This window comes from Ranitomeya variabilis, chromosome 1 (genome assembly GCF_051348905.1).
Source record: "Ranitomeya variabilis isolate aRanVar5 chromosome 1, aRanVar5.hap1, whole genome shotgun sequence".
Lineage (NCBI taxonomy): Eukaryota > Metazoa > Chordata > Amphibia > Anura > Dendrobatidae > Ranitomeya > Ranitomeya variabilis.
In genome coordinates this window covers 108,581,515-108,603,453 of record NC_135232.1, presented here as the reverse complement: position 1 = coordinate 108,603,453, position 21,939 = coordinate 108,581,515, and the positions used below count along the sequence as shown (strand labels likewise).

General features: G+C 42.9%; 1 protein-coding gene across 2 annotated transcripts; it reads left to right on the top strand.

The window, feature by feature from the left end:
* Window positions 1-450: 450 nt before the first annotated feature.
* Window positions 451-21,525, top strand: HMGCR (3-hydroxy-3-methylglutaryl-CoA reductase). 2 transcript variants are annotated; one of them, XM_077287438.1, is made up of 20 exons: window positions 451-680; window positions 6,689-6,871; window positions 7,290-7,401; window positions 7,482-7,569; window positions 7,661-7,745; window positions 7,846-7,951; window positions 8,467-8,573; window positions 8,721-8,840; window positions 9,011-9,174; window positions 9,649-9,887; window positions 10,005-10,174; window positions 15,290-15,484; window positions 15,651-15,809; window positions 15,956-16,113; window positions 17,923-18,028; window positions 18,114-18,284; window positions 18,535-18,675; window positions 18,757-18,915; window positions 19,411-19,565; window positions 20,488-21,525. In XM_077287438.1, exons 2-20 carry the CDS (start codon window positions 6,707-6,709, stop codon window positions 20,540-20,542), a joined length of 2,655 nt encoding a protein of 884 aa, XP_077143553.1. In that variant the 5' UTR covers window positions 451-680; window positions 6,689-6,706; the 3' UTR covers window positions 20,543-21,525. The 2 variants fall into 2 exon arrangements, with proteins under 2 accessions (XP_077143553.1, XP_077143562.1); XM_077287447.1 differs by lacking the exon at window positions 451-680 and adding an exon at window positions 766-885.
* Window positions 21,526-21,939: the final 414 nt, after the last annotated feature.

The window sequence follows — 21,939 nt, the reverse complement described above, 5'->3', positions numbered from 1 at the left end:
GTGAGGTCAGGCCATACCCCAGAGCTGTACTGTCAGGCCGTACCCCCGAGCTGTGATGTCAGGCCGTACCCCAGAGCTGTACTGTCAGGCCGTACCCCAGAGCTGTGATGTCAGGCCGTACCCCAGAGCTGTGAGGTCAGGCCGTACCCCAGTGCTGTGAGGTCAGGCCGTACCCCAGTGCTGTGAGGTCAGGCCGTACCCCAGAGCTGTGATGTCGGCCATATTTAGTACATGTAGGCTACCTGTGGAGATGCACCGTGTGATGTAAGGTCTGGGCTCTGCAGCGTGCGCTGCCGCAGCCGTACACTCAGGTCATGGACTGTTTGTGGAGCCGGCTGCCGCGGCCCCGTCTCTCCCGGCTCTCCGCTGTCATTGGCTCGCTGTCAGTGAGGAGAGATCGCGCGTTCCCATCCTCATCTTACATAGATGCTCGTTACCACAGAAACGGCCATGACGAGCTCACCTGGTCAGCATTTCTATTGGCTGCAGGATCAGGCCACTGGAAGACTCTCTCCCTCAGGCCCCGCCCCTAGTTGCTGAGGCTGTGCTCAGGTGACGCGCTCGTTCACTCGCTTTGCGGCGGCGGACCGGAGAGCTGCTCTCTTTATCGTTGCCGCTTTCTGAACAGCAGTCACCGCCGCCGCCGCCGGGCCAGTCAGGACCGAGCCACCTGCCCGAAGGTGAGTGTGTACGCTCGGCGGCGGTGACTAGTTTCGGTCGTTCTGATCAGGCATTGTATTAGACAGCTCCTAGTGTAACAGACGGATGGGTCCTCACAGGGAGGCTACAGCTACTTCCTGCAGGGCAGCGGGAGGTCACGTCACTGCAAGGGCCGAGGGCGCCATGGGGAGGAGGTGACCGGGAGGGGACATTACACCGGACACTGTGAGTGACAGCAGGGGGAAGAAGCGCCGCGGCTACCACGTCCTCCTGCCGCCTGCCCTATGGACCTGTGCAGCCTGTAGGGCGCCGCTATATACGGGCTGAGGCAGCATCACCCCTCCATGTTGTGCGCTCTGAGCTGCTGTTTCCTCACCCAGGCTGTGTGTGAGGGCCGGTCTGTGTGTGTGAGGGCCGGTCTGTGTGTGTGAGGGCCGGTCTGTGTGTGTGAGGGCCGGTCTGTGTGTGTGAGGGCCGGTCTGTGTGTGTGAGGGCCGGTCTGTGTGTGTGAGGGCCGGTCTGTGTGTGTGTGAGGGCCGGTCTGTGTGTGTGTGAGGGCCGGTCTGTGTGTGTGTGAGGGCCGGTCTGTGTGTGTGTGAGGGCCGGTCTGTGTGTGTGAGGGCCGGTCTGTGTGTGTGAGGGCCGGTCTGTGTGTGTGAGGGCCGGTCTGTGTGTGTGAGGGCCGGTCTGTGTGTGTGAGGGCCGGTCTGTGTGTGTGAGGGCCGGTCTGTGTGTGTGAGGGCCGGTGTGTGTGTGACTCCCGCCTCACCCTGTGTCTCTGCAGGGATCAGACTATTCCATCTTAGGGACACATGGATTTAATGTCCTAAATGGATGTATTTGTATAAGTGAAGCCAAATGACTGAGGGAACCCACTGACTATTACAGGTTCCATCTGGTTTCCATTGTGTCTGTTTTTAACTGACCTATAACCGAGCCCAGATGAAGCTTGTAATATTCCCTCTTGTATTGTTTGTATTTCTTTGTCACAGATCAGTTTTGGACATTGCTTATAACGGCACACATCACTGTAATGTTATTACCCAGTCTGAGCCAGTCATGGCTACACCGCCACCACGCTGTGAAGGCCGACCCCTGCACTGCCAGATGGGGCGAGCAGATGGCACTGTAGTCCATGTAAGTGGCCACCAGCAGCAGAGAACATGGCCTCCATATTCTGGTGTATGAGCGCTGTAACACTGGCCTGTGTGGATATAGACTAGTCTTTGGGACGTATAAACCGCTATGTATATAGCACAGACATTGTCATACCCCGGATCTGATCGCCCTTAAGGTCGCCATACCATACACCTTCAGGTCACTAATGTTTGGTATCTAGATCTTAAAAACGTTTTGTAAAACTAATCGTTTTTCCTCTTTCCTTTATGGGGTTTATTTCAGATTTTTGTGTGTTTTATTCATTTTGTTACATGTTCATCTTGTGTTGAAGCCTGGCACCCCGTCAGCTAACTTTTTGGATTCTTTTCTATTGCTGTTTATAAATGTTAGTGTAAAACTGTAAAAAAAATATATATATTAATAATAAAATATAAAAAACACCTTTTTTCAGAGGGTCTGTGCCTAAAGTGTACACCAAGGTGTCCACACCTGTATCGGTTTCTACTTACTCGCTTCCACGTAGATGCTATGTGCTATGGATGTGGATACACTGTAGCAGCACATATGATGTTTATTTAGTCTGTTTGTAAATAAAGCAAATTGGATACAAGCTCCCATGTAAGGATACATATGAATTGAACATATCCTGATTCAGAGGGCAGAGCTGGTCAGGCCCAGAAGTCTGGCAACTAATGTACCTAGTAATCTGCAACCATCTCTTATCTTTATAAGGTGCTTACTCTTGGTTTTGTTTTTCCTATTTAGTTGTTCATCCAGGAGGTCCCTATAAATTAGCCCTGTATGAGGGTTTACATGGTTTTGTATCTTCATGCTCTGAATCTAATTGTAACATTTTATACTATTCTACAATAAATCCAATACTGTCTTACTCTAAAAGATTGGCTATATTATTGCTGTATGACAGTGTGTTAACTAAAGTGGGCTTGCAGTCACACCAGGGTCCTGCAGGCCCCTTTTGTCCCTCATAAGACGACCATTACTATTAGAGAACTGTTGATAGTTGGGGTTCCTGTTGGAGATTTTAGATTGTGGCCCATGATCTTATGCGAATCAGTGACTGTATGTAAATGTTTTCCTACAGGTAACAAGTTACCCTTTGACAACTTTTACTGTCAGATTTTGGATAATGTCCGCTGTAGATTTGTGCTGCCACTACTGGTTGGCAGCTTCTGTTTCTGTGCAGGATGAGAAGATTTGAGCAAAGAGGACAAGAGATATGTAGACAATAGTGATCACCTCACATAAGTTGTAATACATAGACACGTATTTGATACAAGGCTGTAACCATCTGATATAGTATAGTGGGTATAATATCAATCTCATGAAATGTAGCTAATTTTGCAGCATTGTTTTGACAATTTTTAATTTGTGAGGAGATCAATATTGTCTACATATCTCTTGTCCTCTTCTTTGCACAAATGTCAGAACTGATATGTAGAAGTGTGTGAGAAATTATATTTTGTATAGTATATATCCACTAAATACTACTCATACAGGATAAGAAAAGTGCTGCACTGTACTTGTGACTAATTACTTGGCCACCAATGACTGATCTTGTCGGCATCTGACAGTGAGTTTACAGTCAGAGCTGCCGAATGACATGATCTCACAAGAACCCAATTTATTGAGATGTGGGAACTATTTTAGTAGGAAAGGGTAAAGTCTTTCCAGATGTAAGCAGCCCTATCTGGGTTTTTTGTTTGGTGCATTTGATGGTACTAGTGGTAGTTACAAACTTTACCTGGACATTCTGGCTGATTATGAGACATGGCATTCTTCTATGTGATATTAATAATAAATGGTCACACACGTTTTTGCCAGGGGATGTCACCATTCATTTTTCTATAGTCATCAGTGGGATAACTTATTTCTGTTTGCACATTATATTTTTAAAGCATGTAATAGCACGGCCTGAAGGTATAAAGTTATGTGACCTCTCTGGAGCCTGCAACCTTGGGAAGTCCAGTTGCTGCATTTAGATATAGTAGAGTTGGACTTTCCATGGCTGAAAGTTCCTGGCTTGTGTTCTCTTGTGCACGGATTAAAGTGATGGGGCTTTCCACCATTATCTTTTCTGTAACATATGGCCCTTGAGTACTGTCAAATAATGAAGAGCATATACTCTGCAGTCTCTCCTCTTTGCCACTCGCCGGCTGTTCCACCGCTGCCATTTGCTGGCTGTCCCGCCGCTTTATTCTCCTTGCCGCTTGTTGGGTGCCCCGCCGCTCTATTCACCTTAGTGTTTACGCTGTTGTTGTTTATTGATTTGATGGTACACTGGGCCGTATGTTAAGTGAAAGAAAGGTAAATGGAGTTTTGCAACCTATCTCCATTTAAAGAGGTCTCCAAGCTAAGTGTCTGCTGGTGGGGAAAAAAAGGTGTCATCAATGTAAACCAGGCCAGAAAGTGTCCTCAAATGCTCAGTGCTACATGACTTATGGACTGGTTTGTCCACATTACTGATATGTTAGAAGGAAGGATCCTGCATTCAGCTGGTGCTATCATAAAGCCTTGACAAAATGTAAATTATTCAGGGCTGTACATACCTATATCGTCATGAATCCCGTTTTCTAGATCAATGGGACCTGTAAAGAACAGCACGTGGGACCCATTAATGCTGGGTTACCTATTTGCAGCCTAGGTGCCTTATATTTTAATCATGTATTTAAAGCAAAAAAAAACAAAACACTGAGATCACAATGGGGGAATGTAGCAAGAATATCAAAAAGTCACTCTAGTAAATGGGCACATAACTAGTTCCAGGCACAGCTCAGGGGCAAGTGTGTTGCTGTGTCCCGCCATCCCATAATTTCCTTTAAGACCTAATTATCAGTGGATGTAGCTTCTGTTTCAGCATTCTAATAGGAAAAAAATCACGCTGTGTAACATTATATACATACATCAATTAGTGTGAATGTCCTTGGTGCTCATCGGAAATCTTGATGTTCTTGAACTTGCAAGTCCAAGGATTCTCACTGATAAAAGACATAATGAGCTGACAGTGATTAGTGTATAAAGGTGACGGTGCTGTATGGATGTGTTATATATGGACCAGGTGAACTGTACTGATGGCAACTTGGGAATGGATAAACGCTGATGTAATGTCCATGAAATGATCTGACAGTCATAGAAAGTGAAAGTCAGTGTGGTCTTCAGCTAAAGCCAAGAAAAAGCAGTCCTGTAAATGAAGCAAGATTCCCGGAAAGCCAGATGTCCACTAAGAATCCCCCACTGTACTTGCCAGTGATGAGAGCAGGGGCTTTCCCAACATTGCAAGCAATAATGTAGGATATTAGATTAATTCATGATCTAAAGTGGAAAGTCCAACTGCTGTAATGTAGCGATGAAGCCCTCACTTTGACAGCTGGGGCCCTGACCAGTCGTGGGGTTGGGACCCAAATTCCAGTGATCACAGGGGTCTCATTAGTAATGCCCCCACGTAGATGGGTAGGTGATAAATGTACATTGTAGAACAACCCCTTTAAAGCTTTGTGGTCATCTCACGAGCATCTCCGAATTGGTGGGAGCCCTGAGGTCAGAAATGCCATCATTGATTGGGAGCGCTGGAGGTGGGGGGTCACAGGAGGTGTTTGGTGGTCTGGCGATGTTCTGGCTCTCATGCCAGGCTGGTTCAGCAGTGCTCGGTGGTGCGGGGGCTCCGTCGACATTTTGTGAAAGCCTGGAGCCTGTGCACATCCATTGCTGTAATGCGGTGGCCTCCGGGAAAATAGCCACCGAAGATGGAGCATGCGCAGAATGAGATCTGACTTCATTCACATGGCATCAGTTTTTACAAATCTAATGCGAGATTTATAAACACATTTTTATAAAACCGATATCCTATAACGATCAATCACGTGTAAAAAAATAAATAAAACTGATATACAGATGATGACACAGAGTCTTCACTGCTCCTGTTATCTGTCATCGTCTGCAGCGCTGTTGTCACATCACACCGCTGCAACCAATAACTCTGGTGGCTCTGCCCAAGTTGATGGCTCGAGTCACTGAGCTTGCTGATTGGTTGCCGCACTGTCAACATGATGGCAACACTATAGATACCCTATTCAGATCCAGCAGTGAATCTGTTAAGAAAAACACACAAAAAAAGTTTGCTTAGGCTACTTTCACACTTCTGTTTATTTATATTCCTTCACAATGCGTCGTTTTGGGGAAAAACGCATCCTGCAAATTTGCCCACAGGATGCGTTTTTTTCCCATAGACTTGTATTGCCGACGGATCGCAAATTATGGCCACACGTTGCGTTCGTCGTGCACTGGTGCGTCGGGTTTTGGTGGCCCGTCGACTCGGAAAAATGTTCAAGGGAACGTTTTTCTGTACTTCGCATCCAGTTTTCCCTTCTGCGCATTCCCGGCAGGAAATGTCTCTCTCTGACTCTTTCCTGCCCGGCAACGCAGACGGAAATGTGAAAGCAAACACGTCCGTCGGTACGTTGCGCCGGCGCTTTGTGACAGGCGACTACCGACAGAAGTGTGAAAGAAGCCTTAGGTGACAGCTGTGTTTTGTTTTTTTCTCTGACACTAGAAGCTCTTGTAGAGTAAAAGGGGTGTTATGTCTTCTATGGCTGTATAATGGCAGGAGCAGCTGAACATATAAATACCAACTTATAATGTCCAACCAGTAGCTGTGGGGTGCTTATTGTAGGGATCTCTGACACAATTGAGGGACCTCACATTTAGGGATCTCGGACACAATTGAGGGACCTCACTTTTATCTTCATAGACCCCCACAAAATGTAACATTGAGGTGCTGTACTTTTACACCTCTGAAGATGACTTGGAGATATACATTTTCTGAGATTAGTTTTTGTGTGTTATGAGGTTTGTGCAAGTGAAAGTTAGTTTATTTATTTTTTCTTCCATCTAGGTCACACTAACCGTGAAGATGCTGTCCCGATTGTTCCGCATGCATGGCCAGTTTGTGGCTTCCCACCCATGGGAGGTTATCGTGGGTACAGTGACCATCACTATTTGCATGATGTCCATGAACATGTTCACAGGGAATGATAAGATCTGTGGCTGGAACTATGAGTGCCCCAAGTTTGAAGAAGTAAGTTCTGACTCCTTGCCTTTATTAATGAGTCTGTCCACGGAAAAAATCTCAGCATGCACGTCTTGCATCTGTAAATCGAATCGCACTCGGCCATTCAAGTCAATGGGTCCATCAAAAAAAAAAAAATCATTTTGATGACCGCTTTTCGTGGACAGAATGGAGAAAATTAAGAAATACCCATTATTTATTTTTTTATCTTCTCCACATTCGAGAAAATTGTATCCGATGAGAGAAGATCTGTCATATGACCCTAGCCTTAGTTTGCTACTGGAGAAATCCCAGGAGCCAGAAAGCAAAAGTGCAAAGTTTCATAACTTTTCTACAATGTATCATCCTGTCTGACTTCTCACACACAAATACAAGGTGAACTAAGCACTTGTATCTCACTTTATGCTTTTCCTTTTCCACAATACAGGATGTTCTGAGCAGCGACATTATCATATTAACCATCACGCGGTGCATTGCAATCCTCTACATCTACTTTCAGTTCCAGAACCTCCGGCAGCTCGGCTCCAAATACATTTTAGGTATGTGCTGTGTATGTGCAGTTCATCTCCATCCATTGTCATATGGTGCTTCAGTAGCTGAGGTTTTCTTGTTATTTTAGGTATTGCTGGCCTCTTTACCATCTTTTCAAGCTTTGTCTTCAGCACGGTGGTGATTCATTTTCTGGATAAAGAATTGACAGGCCTGAAGTAAGTGTAGTACCCGGGTTGGTGTTGGATGGTGCATTTTATAGTTTTGCAGTTATCTGTAGAATGTAACACTACTTTTTCCTCCCGGCAGCGAGGCGCTACCCTTTTTCCTGCTGCTAATTGACCTCTCAAAGGCCAGTGCTTTAGCAAAGTTTGCTCTTAGCTCCAACTCTCAGGTGAGCACATAAATCATACCTGGAGGTAAATTTCTGACTCCTCTAGTTTAATCGCACTTTCAGATCTACCTAATGATAAAATAAAAAAAATATTTTCCAGGATGAAGTTCGAGACAACATTGCTCGTGGCATGGCCATCCTAGGGCCTACATTCACACTGGATGCCCTTGTAGAATGTCTTGTGATTGGAGTTGGAACAATGTCTGGTTAGTTGCAAATCTCTTCTATGAAGGTTATTGTATAGTATTTCTTTACCACAGAAAGAGGTGATTCGGCCATAAGTTTAAGGTCATGTCCAGAAATACTGTTTACCTGCAGACATTGTGTTAATTTGCAAGCAAATGGCATTTAAATCCTCTGCGGCCGTCTTGTTTGTGCAGCGGCTGCAGGGACAAAATTGTTATATTTTCCCTGCAGCTGCTTGCTTTCAGTCAATGGGATGGTACAGTGGGCAATAGCAGCAACCGCTCACTACAGTGGATGCACTGTTGTTGCTCCCCTGAACATTAATTAACAGCCTGTATGACAAAACATCTGATCACACTTGGACCAATGTTAGTCTATGGTAGACTCTGCTGCCCCAAGGAAAAGAATCACTGCATGCCTGAGTTTGATCCTATATTTGGATTGCAATCGGGCATACAAGTCAGTGGAAATCATCTGACTGCGCTTGGATGTCTTTATTTAAAAAAAAAAAAAAATTAATTATTCCCTCTTTTAGGTGTTCGCCAGTTAGAGATTATGTGCTGTTTTGGTTGCATGTCCGTCCTAGCAAACTACTTTGCCTTCATGACTTTCTTCCCAGCCTGCGTGTCTTTGGTCTTGGAGGTGAGTGATTTAAAATTGGGGGTGCCCCAATTAGTATAAGCTAATTATCATACATTATATAATGTCCTGGGTTACGTGTCAATGCTACTTCTGCATATATACATGTAAGGTTGCGGATGAAGAACATGCTTTGATCTTTTTTGTCAGCTTTCCAGGGAGAGCCGGGAGGGACGTCCAATCTGGCAGCTTACACAGTTTGCAAATGTATTAGAGGAGGAAGAAGATAACAAACCAAACCCTGTGACGCAGAGGGTGAAGATGATAATGGTGTGTGCCTCTCTTCTTCAGTTGATTCTATTTTGGGCTCTGTTTTGTTTTTGTTTTTTGCACTTACAGTACATTGTGTACTTTGGTTTTGATTCTGTTTTTAAGCAATAATCTAGAATTGCTGTATAGCATTTTGTTGCTGGTGACTTAATATTCCTTCTGTCCTTCAGTCCCTCGGCCTGGTCCTTGTTCATGCTCACAGTCGGTGGATAAGTGAACCGTCCCCTCAGAACAACACTTCCATTTCAGATCACAAGGTTGCCATTGGATTAGATGATACCATACCAAAGAGAATTGAACCCAACATGGCTCTTTGGCAGTTCTATCTGTCTAGGTGAGTGCAATAATAACTAGTGATGAGCGAATATACTCGTTACTCAAGATTTCCCGAGCACACTCGGGTGTCCTCCGAGTATTTTTTTAGTGCTCGGAGATTTAGTTTTCATCGCCTCAGCTGAATGATTTACAGCTATTAGCCAGGCTAAGTACATGTGGGAGTTGCCTGGTTGCTAGGGAATCCCCACATGTAATCAAGCAGGCTAGTAGCTGTAAATCATTCAGCTGCGGCGATGAAAACGAAATCTCCGAGCACTAAAAAATACTCGGATGACACCCGAGCAACGAGTATATTCACTCATCACTAATAACGTTTCTCATTTTTATTTTCTGTGTGTGCAATTATTATAAATACATAGTAGGTGTGCAATTTGTGTATACCGTATGTATCTTCTGAAATGCTGCAATAAAGATAATACTACTTGACCCATCTCTCCTAAGCATCTGACAGTGCTCTATCTGTATTCCACAGGATGGTCACCATGGACATCGAGCAAGTCATAACTCTGAGTCTTGCTCTTCTTCTGGCAGTCAAGTACATATTTTTTGAGCAGACGGAGACAGAGTCTACCTTCTCTTTAAAGAACCCGATAACTTCTCCAGTCACTGTGCTAAAGAAGCAAGTAGATGGTTGCTGCAGAATGGAACCAGTGACCGAAAAGCCCGCCAAAGATTGTAAAGTAGAAGACATGTCATCAAAGGAAGAGAAAGGTATTAAAGCTGCCATTACTTGCATATTTTATTTCTAAAATCTGTACATTTTTTTTTAAATTGTTCAAAATATATACTGTATATTCTATTAACCAAATTCTGTCTGTACATTTTTAGAAGCTGTCATAAAGCCATTACCACTTGAAAATTCAACCAAGGCTAACTTTGTCCTGGGCGATTCATCATCATCACCTGATACAAGTGAAGAGGAGAAGGAAACAGCGTTTGATATACCCGTGGTGCCCCGACCCATCGATGAATGTGTTCGCATCCTTAAGAATCCAGATGTAAGTGAACAGGGAGTAACTGCATGAACCCAAAACATTGCTGATCTGAAGCCAGTTACAGGGATATTATCCTCTCGTTGAGCAGGAGCACACTACTCCCAATCTTCCTGCTTGTCAGAGCATAATGGGCTCCTGATTGGCGGCATCGCGTTGCTTCTGGCTTAGACTATGCACTCTCATGCAGCAAGCAAAGGGCGCTTTAGTTCTGCAGCTTTGGAGGAGCACAGGGGCACTGAAGCTGGAAGGATGCTATCTGGTAATATATAGAGCTTCTTCCCTAGGTGACCAGCCGTCACTGATACACTGCAGTGGTGGTTGGTAACCGAGGCAATGAGCAGTAAGCTATAAAATTATAAATCTTTTTGACGACAGGATTTTTAAACACAAAGACATTGCAAAGTTACTTGGTTTTATAAGCTGGTTGCAATTTTACCCACTTAAAGAGGATACCCGGAATGTTCTGACTCAGTAGATCAGCTGGAATAAAATAATGCAACTAACTGGTCACTTTTGGGTTTTCTCAGCATCTTAAAGAAATCCTCTTAACTTTTACCAATCCCAAAGTATCATTATACAGCCTTTATTGTATATGGTTACTACATATAAATATATTGACATATTAACTTTTTAGATATTCTGTCTCACTTTATCAAGCTAGAGACTTAAGCCATATGAATTATTTTCAGTAAAGTGGTCATCTGGCCAGTACAGATCAGGACCGTATTTCATATAGTTATGATACATTTGATCTGCGCATTAAGGTTCATTTATAAATTGTAATGTTGTGACATAAAGTGGATTTGTCAGACTTAAATAGGTTCCCGGCTTCCAGGTAATCCCTTCTTAGTCTTTATTAAAATATGCTTACTAATGGAGGTGTGAGCATAAACCTCTCTTAGCTGCTGTGTATAATTCAGGCCAAGCATCACACACTCGCTAAACCAGTCTGATGAGATTAGGGGTTAACCCCTTCCTGACATCAGACGTACTATCCCGTCGAGGTGGGGTGGGCCCGTATGACCACCGACGGGATAGTACGTCATAAGCGATCGGCCGCGCTCACGGGGGGAGCGCGGCCGATCGCGGCCGGGTGTCAGCTGCCTATCGCAGCTGACATCCGGCACTATGTGCCAGGAGCGGTCATGGACCGCCCCCGGCACATTAACCCCCGGCACACCGCGATCAAACATGATCACAGTGTACCGGCGGTATAGGGAAGCATCGCGCAGGGAGGGGGCTCCCTGCGGGCTTCCCTGAGACCCCCGGAGCAACGCGATGTGATCGCGTTGCTCCGAGGGTCTCCTACCTCCTTCCTGGCTGCAGGTCCCGGATCCAAGATGGCCGCGGCATCCGGGTCCTGCAGGGAAGGAGGTGGCTTACCGAGTGTCTGCTCAGTGCAGACACTTGGTAAGCCTGCAGCCCTGTCAGTGAGATCGGTGATCTGATAGAGTGCTGTGCACACTATCAGATCATCGATCTGTGATGTCCCCCCCTGGGACAAAGTAAAAAAGTTAAAAAAAAAAAATTTTCACATGTGTAAAAAAAAAAAAAAAAGAAAAAAATTCCTAAATAATAAAAAAAAAATATATATTATTCCCATAAATACATTTCTTTATCTAAATAAAAAAAACAAAACAAAAGTACACATATTTAGTATCGCCGTGTCCATAACGACCCAACCTATAAAACTGCCCCACTAGTTAACCCCTTCAGTAAACACCGTAAGAAAAAAAAACGAGGCAAAAAACAACGCTTTATTACCATACCGCCGAACAAAAAGTGGAATAACACGCGATCAAAAAGACTGATATAAATATCCATGGTACCGCTGAAAACGTCATCTTGTCCCGCAAAAAACAAGCCGCCATACAGCATCATCAGCAAAAAAATAAAAAAGTTATAGTCCTGAGAATAAAGCGATACCAAAATAATTATTTTTTCTATAAAATAGTTTTTATCGCATAAAAGCGCCAAAACATAAAAAAATGATATAAATGAGATATCGCTGTAATCGTACTGACCCGAAGAATAAAACTGCTTTATCAATTTTACCAAACGCGGAACGGTATAAACGCCTCTCCCAAAAGAAATTAATGAATAGCTGGTTTTTGGTCATTCTGCCTCACAAAAATCGGAATAAAAAGTGATCAAAAACGGTCACATGTCCGAAAATGTTACCAATAAAAACGTCAACTCGTCCCGCAAAAAACAAGACCTCACATGACTCTGTGGAGCAAAATGTGGAAAAATTATAGGTCTCAAAATGTGGAGACGCAAAAACTTTTTTGCTATAAAAAGCGTCGCTGGTTTGACACTTGCGTTTTTGTCTGCAGCGTTTTTTGCACAAAAAAACGCATGCGTTTTTTCCCTATATTTAACATTGAAAACGCATGCGGTTTTTTTGTACGCGTTTGGTCGCGTTTTTTTTCTGCATGCGTTCATTTTCAGAAATACAACCTGCAGTATTTTCTTGCGTTTTTAAGCACATGCGTTTGTTTGCGTTAAAAACGCATGCATTTTTATCGAAGAAAAACAGAAAACACACTGAAAAGCCACCCACCACCAAGGTGATAAAGGGATCCAAACCCTAACTCTACCCCTAACCTCACCCCTAACCGTTTAATGAACATTTTCTGACAGTCATAGTGCCACGTATTTCAGTGCCACGTATTTCAGTGCCACGTATTTCAGTGCCACGTATTTCAGTGCCACGTATTTCAGTCACGTTTAGGGTTAGGGCTAGGGTTGGGGGTAAAGTTAGGGTTGGGGCTAAAGTTAGGGTTGGGGCTAAAGTTAGGGTTGGGGCTAAAGTTAGGGTTGGGGCTAAAGTTAGGGTTTGGATTACATTTACGTTTGGATTAGGGTTGGGATTAGAATTATGGGTGTGTCAGGGCTAGGGGTGTGGTTAGGGTTACCGTTGGGATTAGGGTTAGGGGTGTGTTTGGGTTAGGGTTTCAGGTAGAATTGGGGAGTTTCCACTGTCCAGGCACATCAGGGGCTCTCCAAGCGCGACATGGCGTCCAATCTCAATTCCAGCCAATTCTGCGTTGAAAGAGTAAAATAGTGCTCCTTCCCTTCCGAGCTCTCCCGTGCGCCCAAAAAGGGGTTTACCCCAACATATGTGTTATCAGCGTACTCGGGACAAATTGAACAACAACGTCTGGGGTCCAAGTTCTCTTGTTATCCTTAGGAAAATAAAAATTTGGGGGGCTAAAAATAATTTTTGTGGGGAAAAAAAAAATGTTTTATTTTCACGGCTCTGCGCTGTAAACTAGTGAAACACTTGGGGGTTCAAAGTTCTCACAACACATCTAGATAAGTTCCTTGGGAGGTCTAGTTTCCAATATGGGGTCACTTGTGGGGGGTTTGTACTGTTTGGGTACATCAGGGGCTCTGCAAATGCAACGTGACGGCTGCTGACCAATCCATTTAAGTCTGCATTCCAAATGGCGCTCCTTCCCTTCCGAGCTCTGTCATGCGCCCAAACAGTGGTTCCCCCCCACATATGGGGTATCAGCGTACTCAGGACAAATTGGAAAACAAATTTTGGGGTCCAATTTATTCTGTTACCCTTGTAAAAATACAAAGCTGGGGGCTAAAAAATCATTTTTGAGAAAAAAAAAATATATATTTTCACGGCTCTGCGTTATAATCTGTAGTGAAACACTTGGGGGTTCAAAGCTCTCAAAACACATCTAGATAAGTTCCTTAGGGGGTCTACTTTCCAAAATGGTGTCACTTGTAGGGAGTTTCAATGTTTAGGCACATCAGGGGCTCTCCAAACGCAACATGGCGTCCCATCTCAATTCCAGTCAATTTTGCATTGAAAAGTCAAATGGCGCTCCTTCCCTTCCAAGCTCTGCCATGCGCCCAAACAATGGTTTACACCCACATATGGGGTATCAGCGTACTCAGGACAAATTGCACAACATTTTTTGGGGTCCAATTTCTTCTCTTACCCTTGGGAAAATAAAAAATTGGGGGCGAAAAGATCATTTTTGTGAAAAAATATGATTTTTTATTTTTACGGCTCTGCATTATAAACTTCTGTGAAGCACTTGGTGGGTCAAAGTGCTCACCACACATCAAGATAAGTTCCTTAGGGGGTCTACTTTCCAAAATGGTGTCACTTGTAGGGGGTTTCAGTGTTTAGGCACATCAGGGGCTCTCCAAACGCAACATGGCGTCCCATCTCAATTCCAGTCAATTTTGCATTGAAAAGTCAAATGGCGCTCCTTTCCTTCCGAGCTCTGCCATACGCCCAAACAGTGGTTTACCCCCACATATGGGGTATCAGCGTACTCAAGACAAATTGTACAACAACTTTGGGGGTCCATTTTCTCCTGTTACCCTTGGTAAAATAAAACAAATTGGAGCTGAAATAAATTTTGTGTGAAAAAAAGTTAAATGTTCATTTTTATTTAAACATTCCAAAAATTCCTGTGAAACACCTGAAGGGTTAATAAACTTCTTGAATGTGGTTTTGAGCACCTTGAGGGGTGCAGTTTTTAGAATGGTGTCACACTTGAGTATTTTCTATCATATAGACCCCTCAAAATGACTTCAAATGAGATGTGGTCCCTAAAAAAAAAATGGTGTTGTAAAAATGAGAAATTGCTGGTCAACTTTTAACCCTTATAACTCCGTCACAAAAAAAAATTTTGGTTCCAAAATTGTACTGATGTAAAGTAGACATGTGGGAAATGTTACTTATTAAGTATTTTGCGTGACATATGTCTGTGATTTAAGGGCATAAAAATTCAAATTTGGAAAATTGCAAAATTTTCAAAATTTTCGCCAAATTTCCATTTTTTTCACAAATAAACGCAAGTTATATCGAATAAATTTTACCACTAACATGAAGTACAATATGTCACGAGAAAACAATGTCAGAATCGCCAAGATCCGTCAAAGCGTTCCAGAGTTATAGCCTCATAAAGGGACAGTGGTCAGAATTGTAAAAATTGGCCCGGTCATTAACGTGCAAACCACCCTTGGGGGTGAAGGGGTTAAATATATTTGAAAATTGGGGAATTGTCACTTTTGGATAAATAAGCCGAAAAATCAGTTTTCTGCAGGAATCGCTCATCAGAATTTACTTTTATTCCTATGTAGCAAGGCACCCAGTGCTTAAGTGATGCAGAAGTGATCAAGTTGGTGAATGCTAAACACATCCCTTCCTATAAGCTGGAGTCCATGATGGAGTCCCCGGAGAGGGGAGTTGCAATTCGCAGGCACATGCTGGCTCACAAGTTGCCTCAGTCATCAGCTCTTCTGAATCTACCTTACAAAAACTACAACTATTCCTTGGTAAGTCATTAGTGCAGAGAAGAGTGCAGATGATGTCCATCTTCCAGTAATTCTATGTTTTTGTCTCTACTTTTCCATGGGTCGCAGTCTGACATTAGATACCATATTTCTTGTATTTGTTAATTTTAGGCCTGTCTTATCTATATATTTATTTTTATTTTAAAAGGTTATGGGTGCATGCTGTGAGAATGTAATCGGATATATGCCCATCCCCGTTGGAGTAGCAGGTCCTCTTATCCTGGATAATAAAGAATACCAGGTCCCTATGGCTACAACAGAAGGTTGCCTTGTGGCTAGCACCAACCGAGGCTGCAGAGCCATAATGGTAAGTTTGATTCACAGATATGTTTTATGGTTTCTTTAGAAAATCATTTATGGTCGATCTTATGACATCGCTGACTACTATAAAGTCTGCTGGTAAATCTGGTGGCTGTCTGTAATAAATACTGAGCTTTAATTCCTTTTTCATAGCTGGGCGGTGGAGCACGCAGCCGGATCCTTGCTGACGGCATGACTCGTGGGCCAGTTACCAGGTTGCCTTCAGCTTGTGAAGCTGCGGAGGTTAAGAGCTGGCTTGATAGTCCTGAGGGATTTAACATTATAAAAGATACCTTTGATGGCACAAGCAGGTAGGTGAATTTTGTACTTTCAAAAATTCTTTCCGCAGAATAGGAAAAATGTAAGCATTAAAGTTAGCTAAGTTAAATTAAAATAACAGACTGCACTGTTTATTGTGAGCTTGTGTTTTTGTTTTTTTTTTTTGTTTGTTTTTTTTTTTTTAATATTGATGTAAACCTCAACTGTACTTGCAGAACCATGTATACAGAAAACAGGAGAACAACGGGAGCGTTTTATAAAAATTGTACAAAATTTTATTGGGAAAATACAATAAAAAACACACACTTAAAAAACACCAATTAAAGACACCATAAGGTAACCTCAATACCCATAGCCGTGCTGGCACAAATTCCCCTAGCACAGGATTATATAATGTTGTAATAAACAAATGAATGATCTATAACCTCCAAAGAAACCCCCAGAAACAAATTGGGTTGTATAGCCTACAATTTTACCCCATGTGTCAGTCTTGCCTAATCTGGCTTATCCATAGGGGTATGGCTAGAGAGCAGCCCAGAGGGGGGTTTAATATAAGCAGTGTCCACAGAGAGGCATACGTGAAAAAGCCTAATGGCGTCAAGAAACCCTGCTAGAACACCGCTCATAAACAGATCTTACCAAGGTACTGAGGAACCCTTGAATCGGGCAATGCCCCCCGACGTTCATTTCGCTACAAGTCCGCTGGCTTCCCCCTAGAGATTTGCAGAGGGGGGGAGCGGAGGAGTAGCGAGGAGAGAGATGAATTAGTCGGGCAGCAGAGTTACGGATGGACTGGAGAGGTGCGAGCATGTTTGCAGGGAGGCCACAGAAAAAAATGTTGCAGTAGTCGAGGCAGGAGATGATGAAGGCATGCACAAGCATTTTAGTAGATTGAGGGTTGAGGAAAGGACGGATTCTGGAGAGATTTTTGAGCTGGGGGCGACAGGAGGTGGAAAGAGCTTGGATGTGCGGTTTGAAGGACAGGGCAGAGTCAAGGGTTACTCCGAGGCAGCGGACTTCCGTTACGGGGGAGAGCGTGATGTCATTAATTGTGATAGATCGGGTAAGGAAGATCTGTGAGATGGAGGAAAGATTGATGAGTTCAGATTTGTCCACATTGAGTTTGAGGAAGCAAGACGAGAAGGAGGATATGGCTGATAGACACTCTGGAAATATGGACAGCAGAGAGGTAGATCTGCAAAACATGGAAGAATCTTGACTGAGGGTTGCCTATAATTCTCCTTAGCAGGCTGTCAGACAGCCATATTACTCGTGCGAGCATCACAATCCTCGGACTGGCCGTCTGCTCTCCTGACCAGAGTGTGACCGCATGTATTTCTAGCATGTCTCACACTCTGGAGAGTCGACAACCAGTCCAAGGATTGTGATGCTCGTGGCCATCTGCCTGCACCCTTAAATTCGTCTTTCCACAATGGATATTTATTGCCTGTCTGCAGGATAATACAAGTCTGATTTGCTGAGGGGCCCGCCACTGGGATGGTCCCCCTCCGCAGATCACTAGAATATTAGTCCCAAGTACCTGGTTCAACTGCCCATGACCGTGGTGTGGGGAATCTAGATTTGAAGGTTGAGCTGGTCTCCTGCCTCTATTGCATGTTTTATTTCTTATGGTAAACCCTTTTAACTATAATGGACCTTTATGGCGTAAAACAAACAGATTTGTCTCTATTAGTAAGCAGTGATCTAGAACTACGATAAGTTGTAGTATGGCCGTCCCGCTGCTCAGCTAGGAGGCTTTTCTGCAGGGCAATATTCATTTGCCACTTTGTTTGTGTTAATGCCAAACCATTCCCTCACTTATCACCTCGTTTGCTTGCTAGGTTTGCTCGTCTTGGGAGACTTCAGACCAGCGTAGCTGGGCGAAATTTATACATTCGCTTCCAGTCTAAAACAGGAGATGCTATGGGAATGAACATGATTTCAAAGGTAAACTGCCTTTTCTATTGGTAAAATTATTATTATTTATTTTTTATTGTTTTTGGTGTATTAAAATGTTATCATGTTGCTACAGGGCACTGAAAAGGCTCTTTCCAGATTACAAGAAGAATTTCCTGAGCTCCAAGTTCTTGCCGTAAGTGGTAACTACTGTACCGACAAAAAGCCGGCTGCAATCAACTGGGTAGAAGGTCGAGGGAAGTCTGTTGTTTGTGAAGCCACTATACCATCAAATGTGGTGCGAGAGGTAAGCAGGAACTGAACGGTTTCTAATTCACAGTATTTATTTTGGTTAGTGCATGCCCAGGAGTCAAAGTTTTTCTTCTGAGAGGTTAAAATGGTTGCACTAGATTTGCGAAAAAGGTCTTCACTTGAATGATTGAGTTGCAATCAGACACAACCTATTTGCAAGAGCTGGGGAATAAATTAACTATTCTAATATTTTACAACTTTTCTTACATGGGTTGTGTCTGACACCAAATATCTTACGCTTGCAGGTTCTGAAGACATCTACAGCTGCACTAGTTGAAGTGAACATTAACAAGAACTTGGTTGGCTCTGCGATGGCTGGCAGCATCGGAGGCTACAATGCACATGCAGCCAATATTGTGACTGCCATTTACATTGCCTGTGGACAGGTCAGATGATGGAAAAGTTGACCAAAATGCACAACATTGCTGCATAGAGTAATTTATATATCATAAAAATTTGCTTTTTAGGATGCTGCACAAAATGTTGGAAGCTCAAACTGCATCACACTGATGGAAGCTACAGGTCCCATGAATGAGGACCTGTACATCAGCTGCACAATGCCTTCTATAGAGATCGGTACTGTGGGAGGAGGCACCAACCTGGCTCCACAACAGGCTTGCCTACAAGTACGTATAATAAAGGATTGTCTCTCAAGCAAAAGCACACTGCTAATAATCACCTGATAATTTGGTAGGATAGCTATACATCATCAATTTTAATAGGGGTTTCAGAAGTGGGTAGAAAAGTAAAATGAGCAATTGGAAGTACACATTGCTGTAGAATATGATGATTGTAATTAGTGATGAGTGCAAGTGCTTGTCACTCAGGTTTGCCTATGGTGCTTGGGTGTTTGTCATATTTGAGTCGCCGGCTGTTTAGACAGCCACAAAACATGTGGGGATTGCCAGTGTAAGAGCCACGTGGGGGCTCGAACATGTCTCTCGAGGACCCGCGATTGCAATTTATTAAGAAGATAAACATTTTGATGGGAGTGCTTCTTTAAGACTAAAGGTTTATGATGAGAAGAAAAGGTGAGGAAATGTCATACCGTATTAGGGCAGAATAAATCCTGATGTAAATAATGGTAGCTATGTGTTCATGAAATCTTCCTTTATGTACAGATGCTAGGAGTCCAAGGAGCAAGCACAGAATACCCTGGCAAAAATGCCTGCCAGCTTGCACAGATCGTCTGTGGCACAGTAATGGCTGGAGAACTTTCCTTAATGGCTGCCTTGGCAGCTGGCCACCTAGTCAAGAGCCACATGGTCCACAACAGGTAATATTAGTTTCAACAATTTTATTTGAAAAAAAAAAGTATCATTTGACATGAAAAACACTGATATAAAAGTGCAAGGATCCCCTCGCAAGGGGAAATGACAGAGTAAGTAAAGAGAAATACAATATCTTTGACTTTTTATATTATTGCTATAGAACCGAAAACTAACAGTTTTTAAAATAACTGTATTGGGCTTAATGGGAAAGGGGAAGGAAAAGGGGAAAATATATAACATTAAGTGTTAACAATAAGAGATAAGTTGACGTGGATTAACAGAACATATGATTGAAAAGTTATGTCCATCAATCAGGAATGCTATATTTATGTATTACATGCATAAAGATATTCTTCTAGACAGGTCATCGTCATTTTGTGCCTGGATCCAAGGATCCCATATATTACGAAAAGTTTCGTAAGAGTCAGATCTAGTCACAACAGGTAATATTGAGGGTATTTTATTGACAGTTGAAGCTGAAAAAAAAGTGTAGATAAATTATTGTATTCTGTATAGAACTATAGCAAAACACAAGAATCTACAAAAGCAATGGTTGTCCCCAGCTCTGCTCACATCTTTTCCTACAGCTATTGAATTGAAAACTGAACTTGTAGTACCACATACATGAGCGCCTCTGAGCGGTCCAGCACATATAAGACACGTCAAACCAAAATATATGTTCCGAACTAAAGATAATATTAAAATAGCATTTCTGGTTCAGTCTGCTCTCCCCTATGGCGGTATACAACTGAAGTCATCAGAGGAAATGCAGAGCATTCGGGGTACATCACCCGCTGCAGTCACATGACTGCACTGTCCAATGGTAGACACTCAAGAGAATTGTCATTTCTTGCATTAAGGCTTTTATATTGACCATCGGTGGCATCTTTTATATATTGATCAATAGATTTTTTTTTTTTTTCTCAGATCCAAAATTAACCTTCAAGACATGCCTGGTACATGTATCAAGAAGGCTGCATGACTCCCTTACCACCTGCAGCAACCTCACTTGGATCTTTGCCCATAGGAGGATATTTAACAGAAACTTGCTATAGAGTAAAGATGGAAAAGAAAGATGTACAGGCACCATGAGAAGACATAAGTCATGGTCTGCCTGTGTTAAAGGTCTACGTGCCTCGTGTCCAGTCTTACAGGGTCCAGTAATCACTGTCTGATGTGTCTGCTGCGAAAGCAAGAGCCAAATCAATGAAAAGCTTGGATCTCGTGTTGTTGGGTTTTCTTTACGCTGCTCACAAATGGACGTTTCATTAACTTTAAAGCTACTTAGATGTTCTCTGAACAGAACTGCAATTTTTTATTTAATCATATGTTTGTAATATAACTGTTTTAGTTGGGAAAAAATAATTTATTCCATACAGGTCTAGCTTCTGCTCCAGCCTCATGAGAGTGTGATTTCAGCAAGTAAGACAAAACCGCACACTACACTGCCCCCCTACTGACCGGATAGCCACAGCCTGTACCTCCTTTCAGCATCTCTGCAGCAACGCCTATCTGCAAACCAACAGGTAGAGAGCCACAGATCCCTATACCATCGGTTGCCAACTGCTGTTGCACTACCCCTCCCAGCATGTTCCGACAGCCACAAGAAAGCCATTTTGCTTTTGACACTAAACAAGCAGAGTTCTTAAATACCCGCAAGCCATAACTATACCCTTTGACATGCCAGCAGGTGTCAATTTTTCATTTCTCTCCCCCACAAATTTTTTTTTTAAACCATTTTTGACTCCGCTAATGAGAAAAAAAAAAAAAAACACCCTCAAAAGCTAACAATTTAACATAGGAAATACGAGCTTCTCTGGTAGTGAGAGACAAATATTTCCCTTAGCGATGTATAAATGACCTGAAAGCAATGTGTTAATAACTACTATGGCCGGTGCCTGTGCCCTCTCCTCATGCTGGTAAAGAAGTCTCCTCTTTATGAATAAAGCATCTGTTTCTGTTTTATTTTTCCCAATCTGGTGTTTCTTTGGAAGTTTACTTAATAAAAGGTCAGATATTTTTTTTTTCTTGTATATAAAATCAAAATGATCTTTTTACGATACTGGAATAAATGTAATTATTTTTTTAAGTTTTGTTGTTTGCATTGGTGCCTGTCTTATTTTACCAAACGTGATGTCAATCTGTGTAAAGATGGAGGAAGAGATCTGTAAAATATCCATGCCCATCAGAGGCAGAGTCGTGTAAAAGCTCAGACCACAGGTAAGTTATGAGGGATTGAGTCGTTATCAATCCATTTCTTGGAAAGTAAACTCCCTTACAAATACGGATTTGGGTTTTTTTTTCCATAAGTCACCGCTTCACAGTGGCTCTAAGCTAATTTTTCGGCTTGTATAGCTATAAATATACATTCAGAATCCA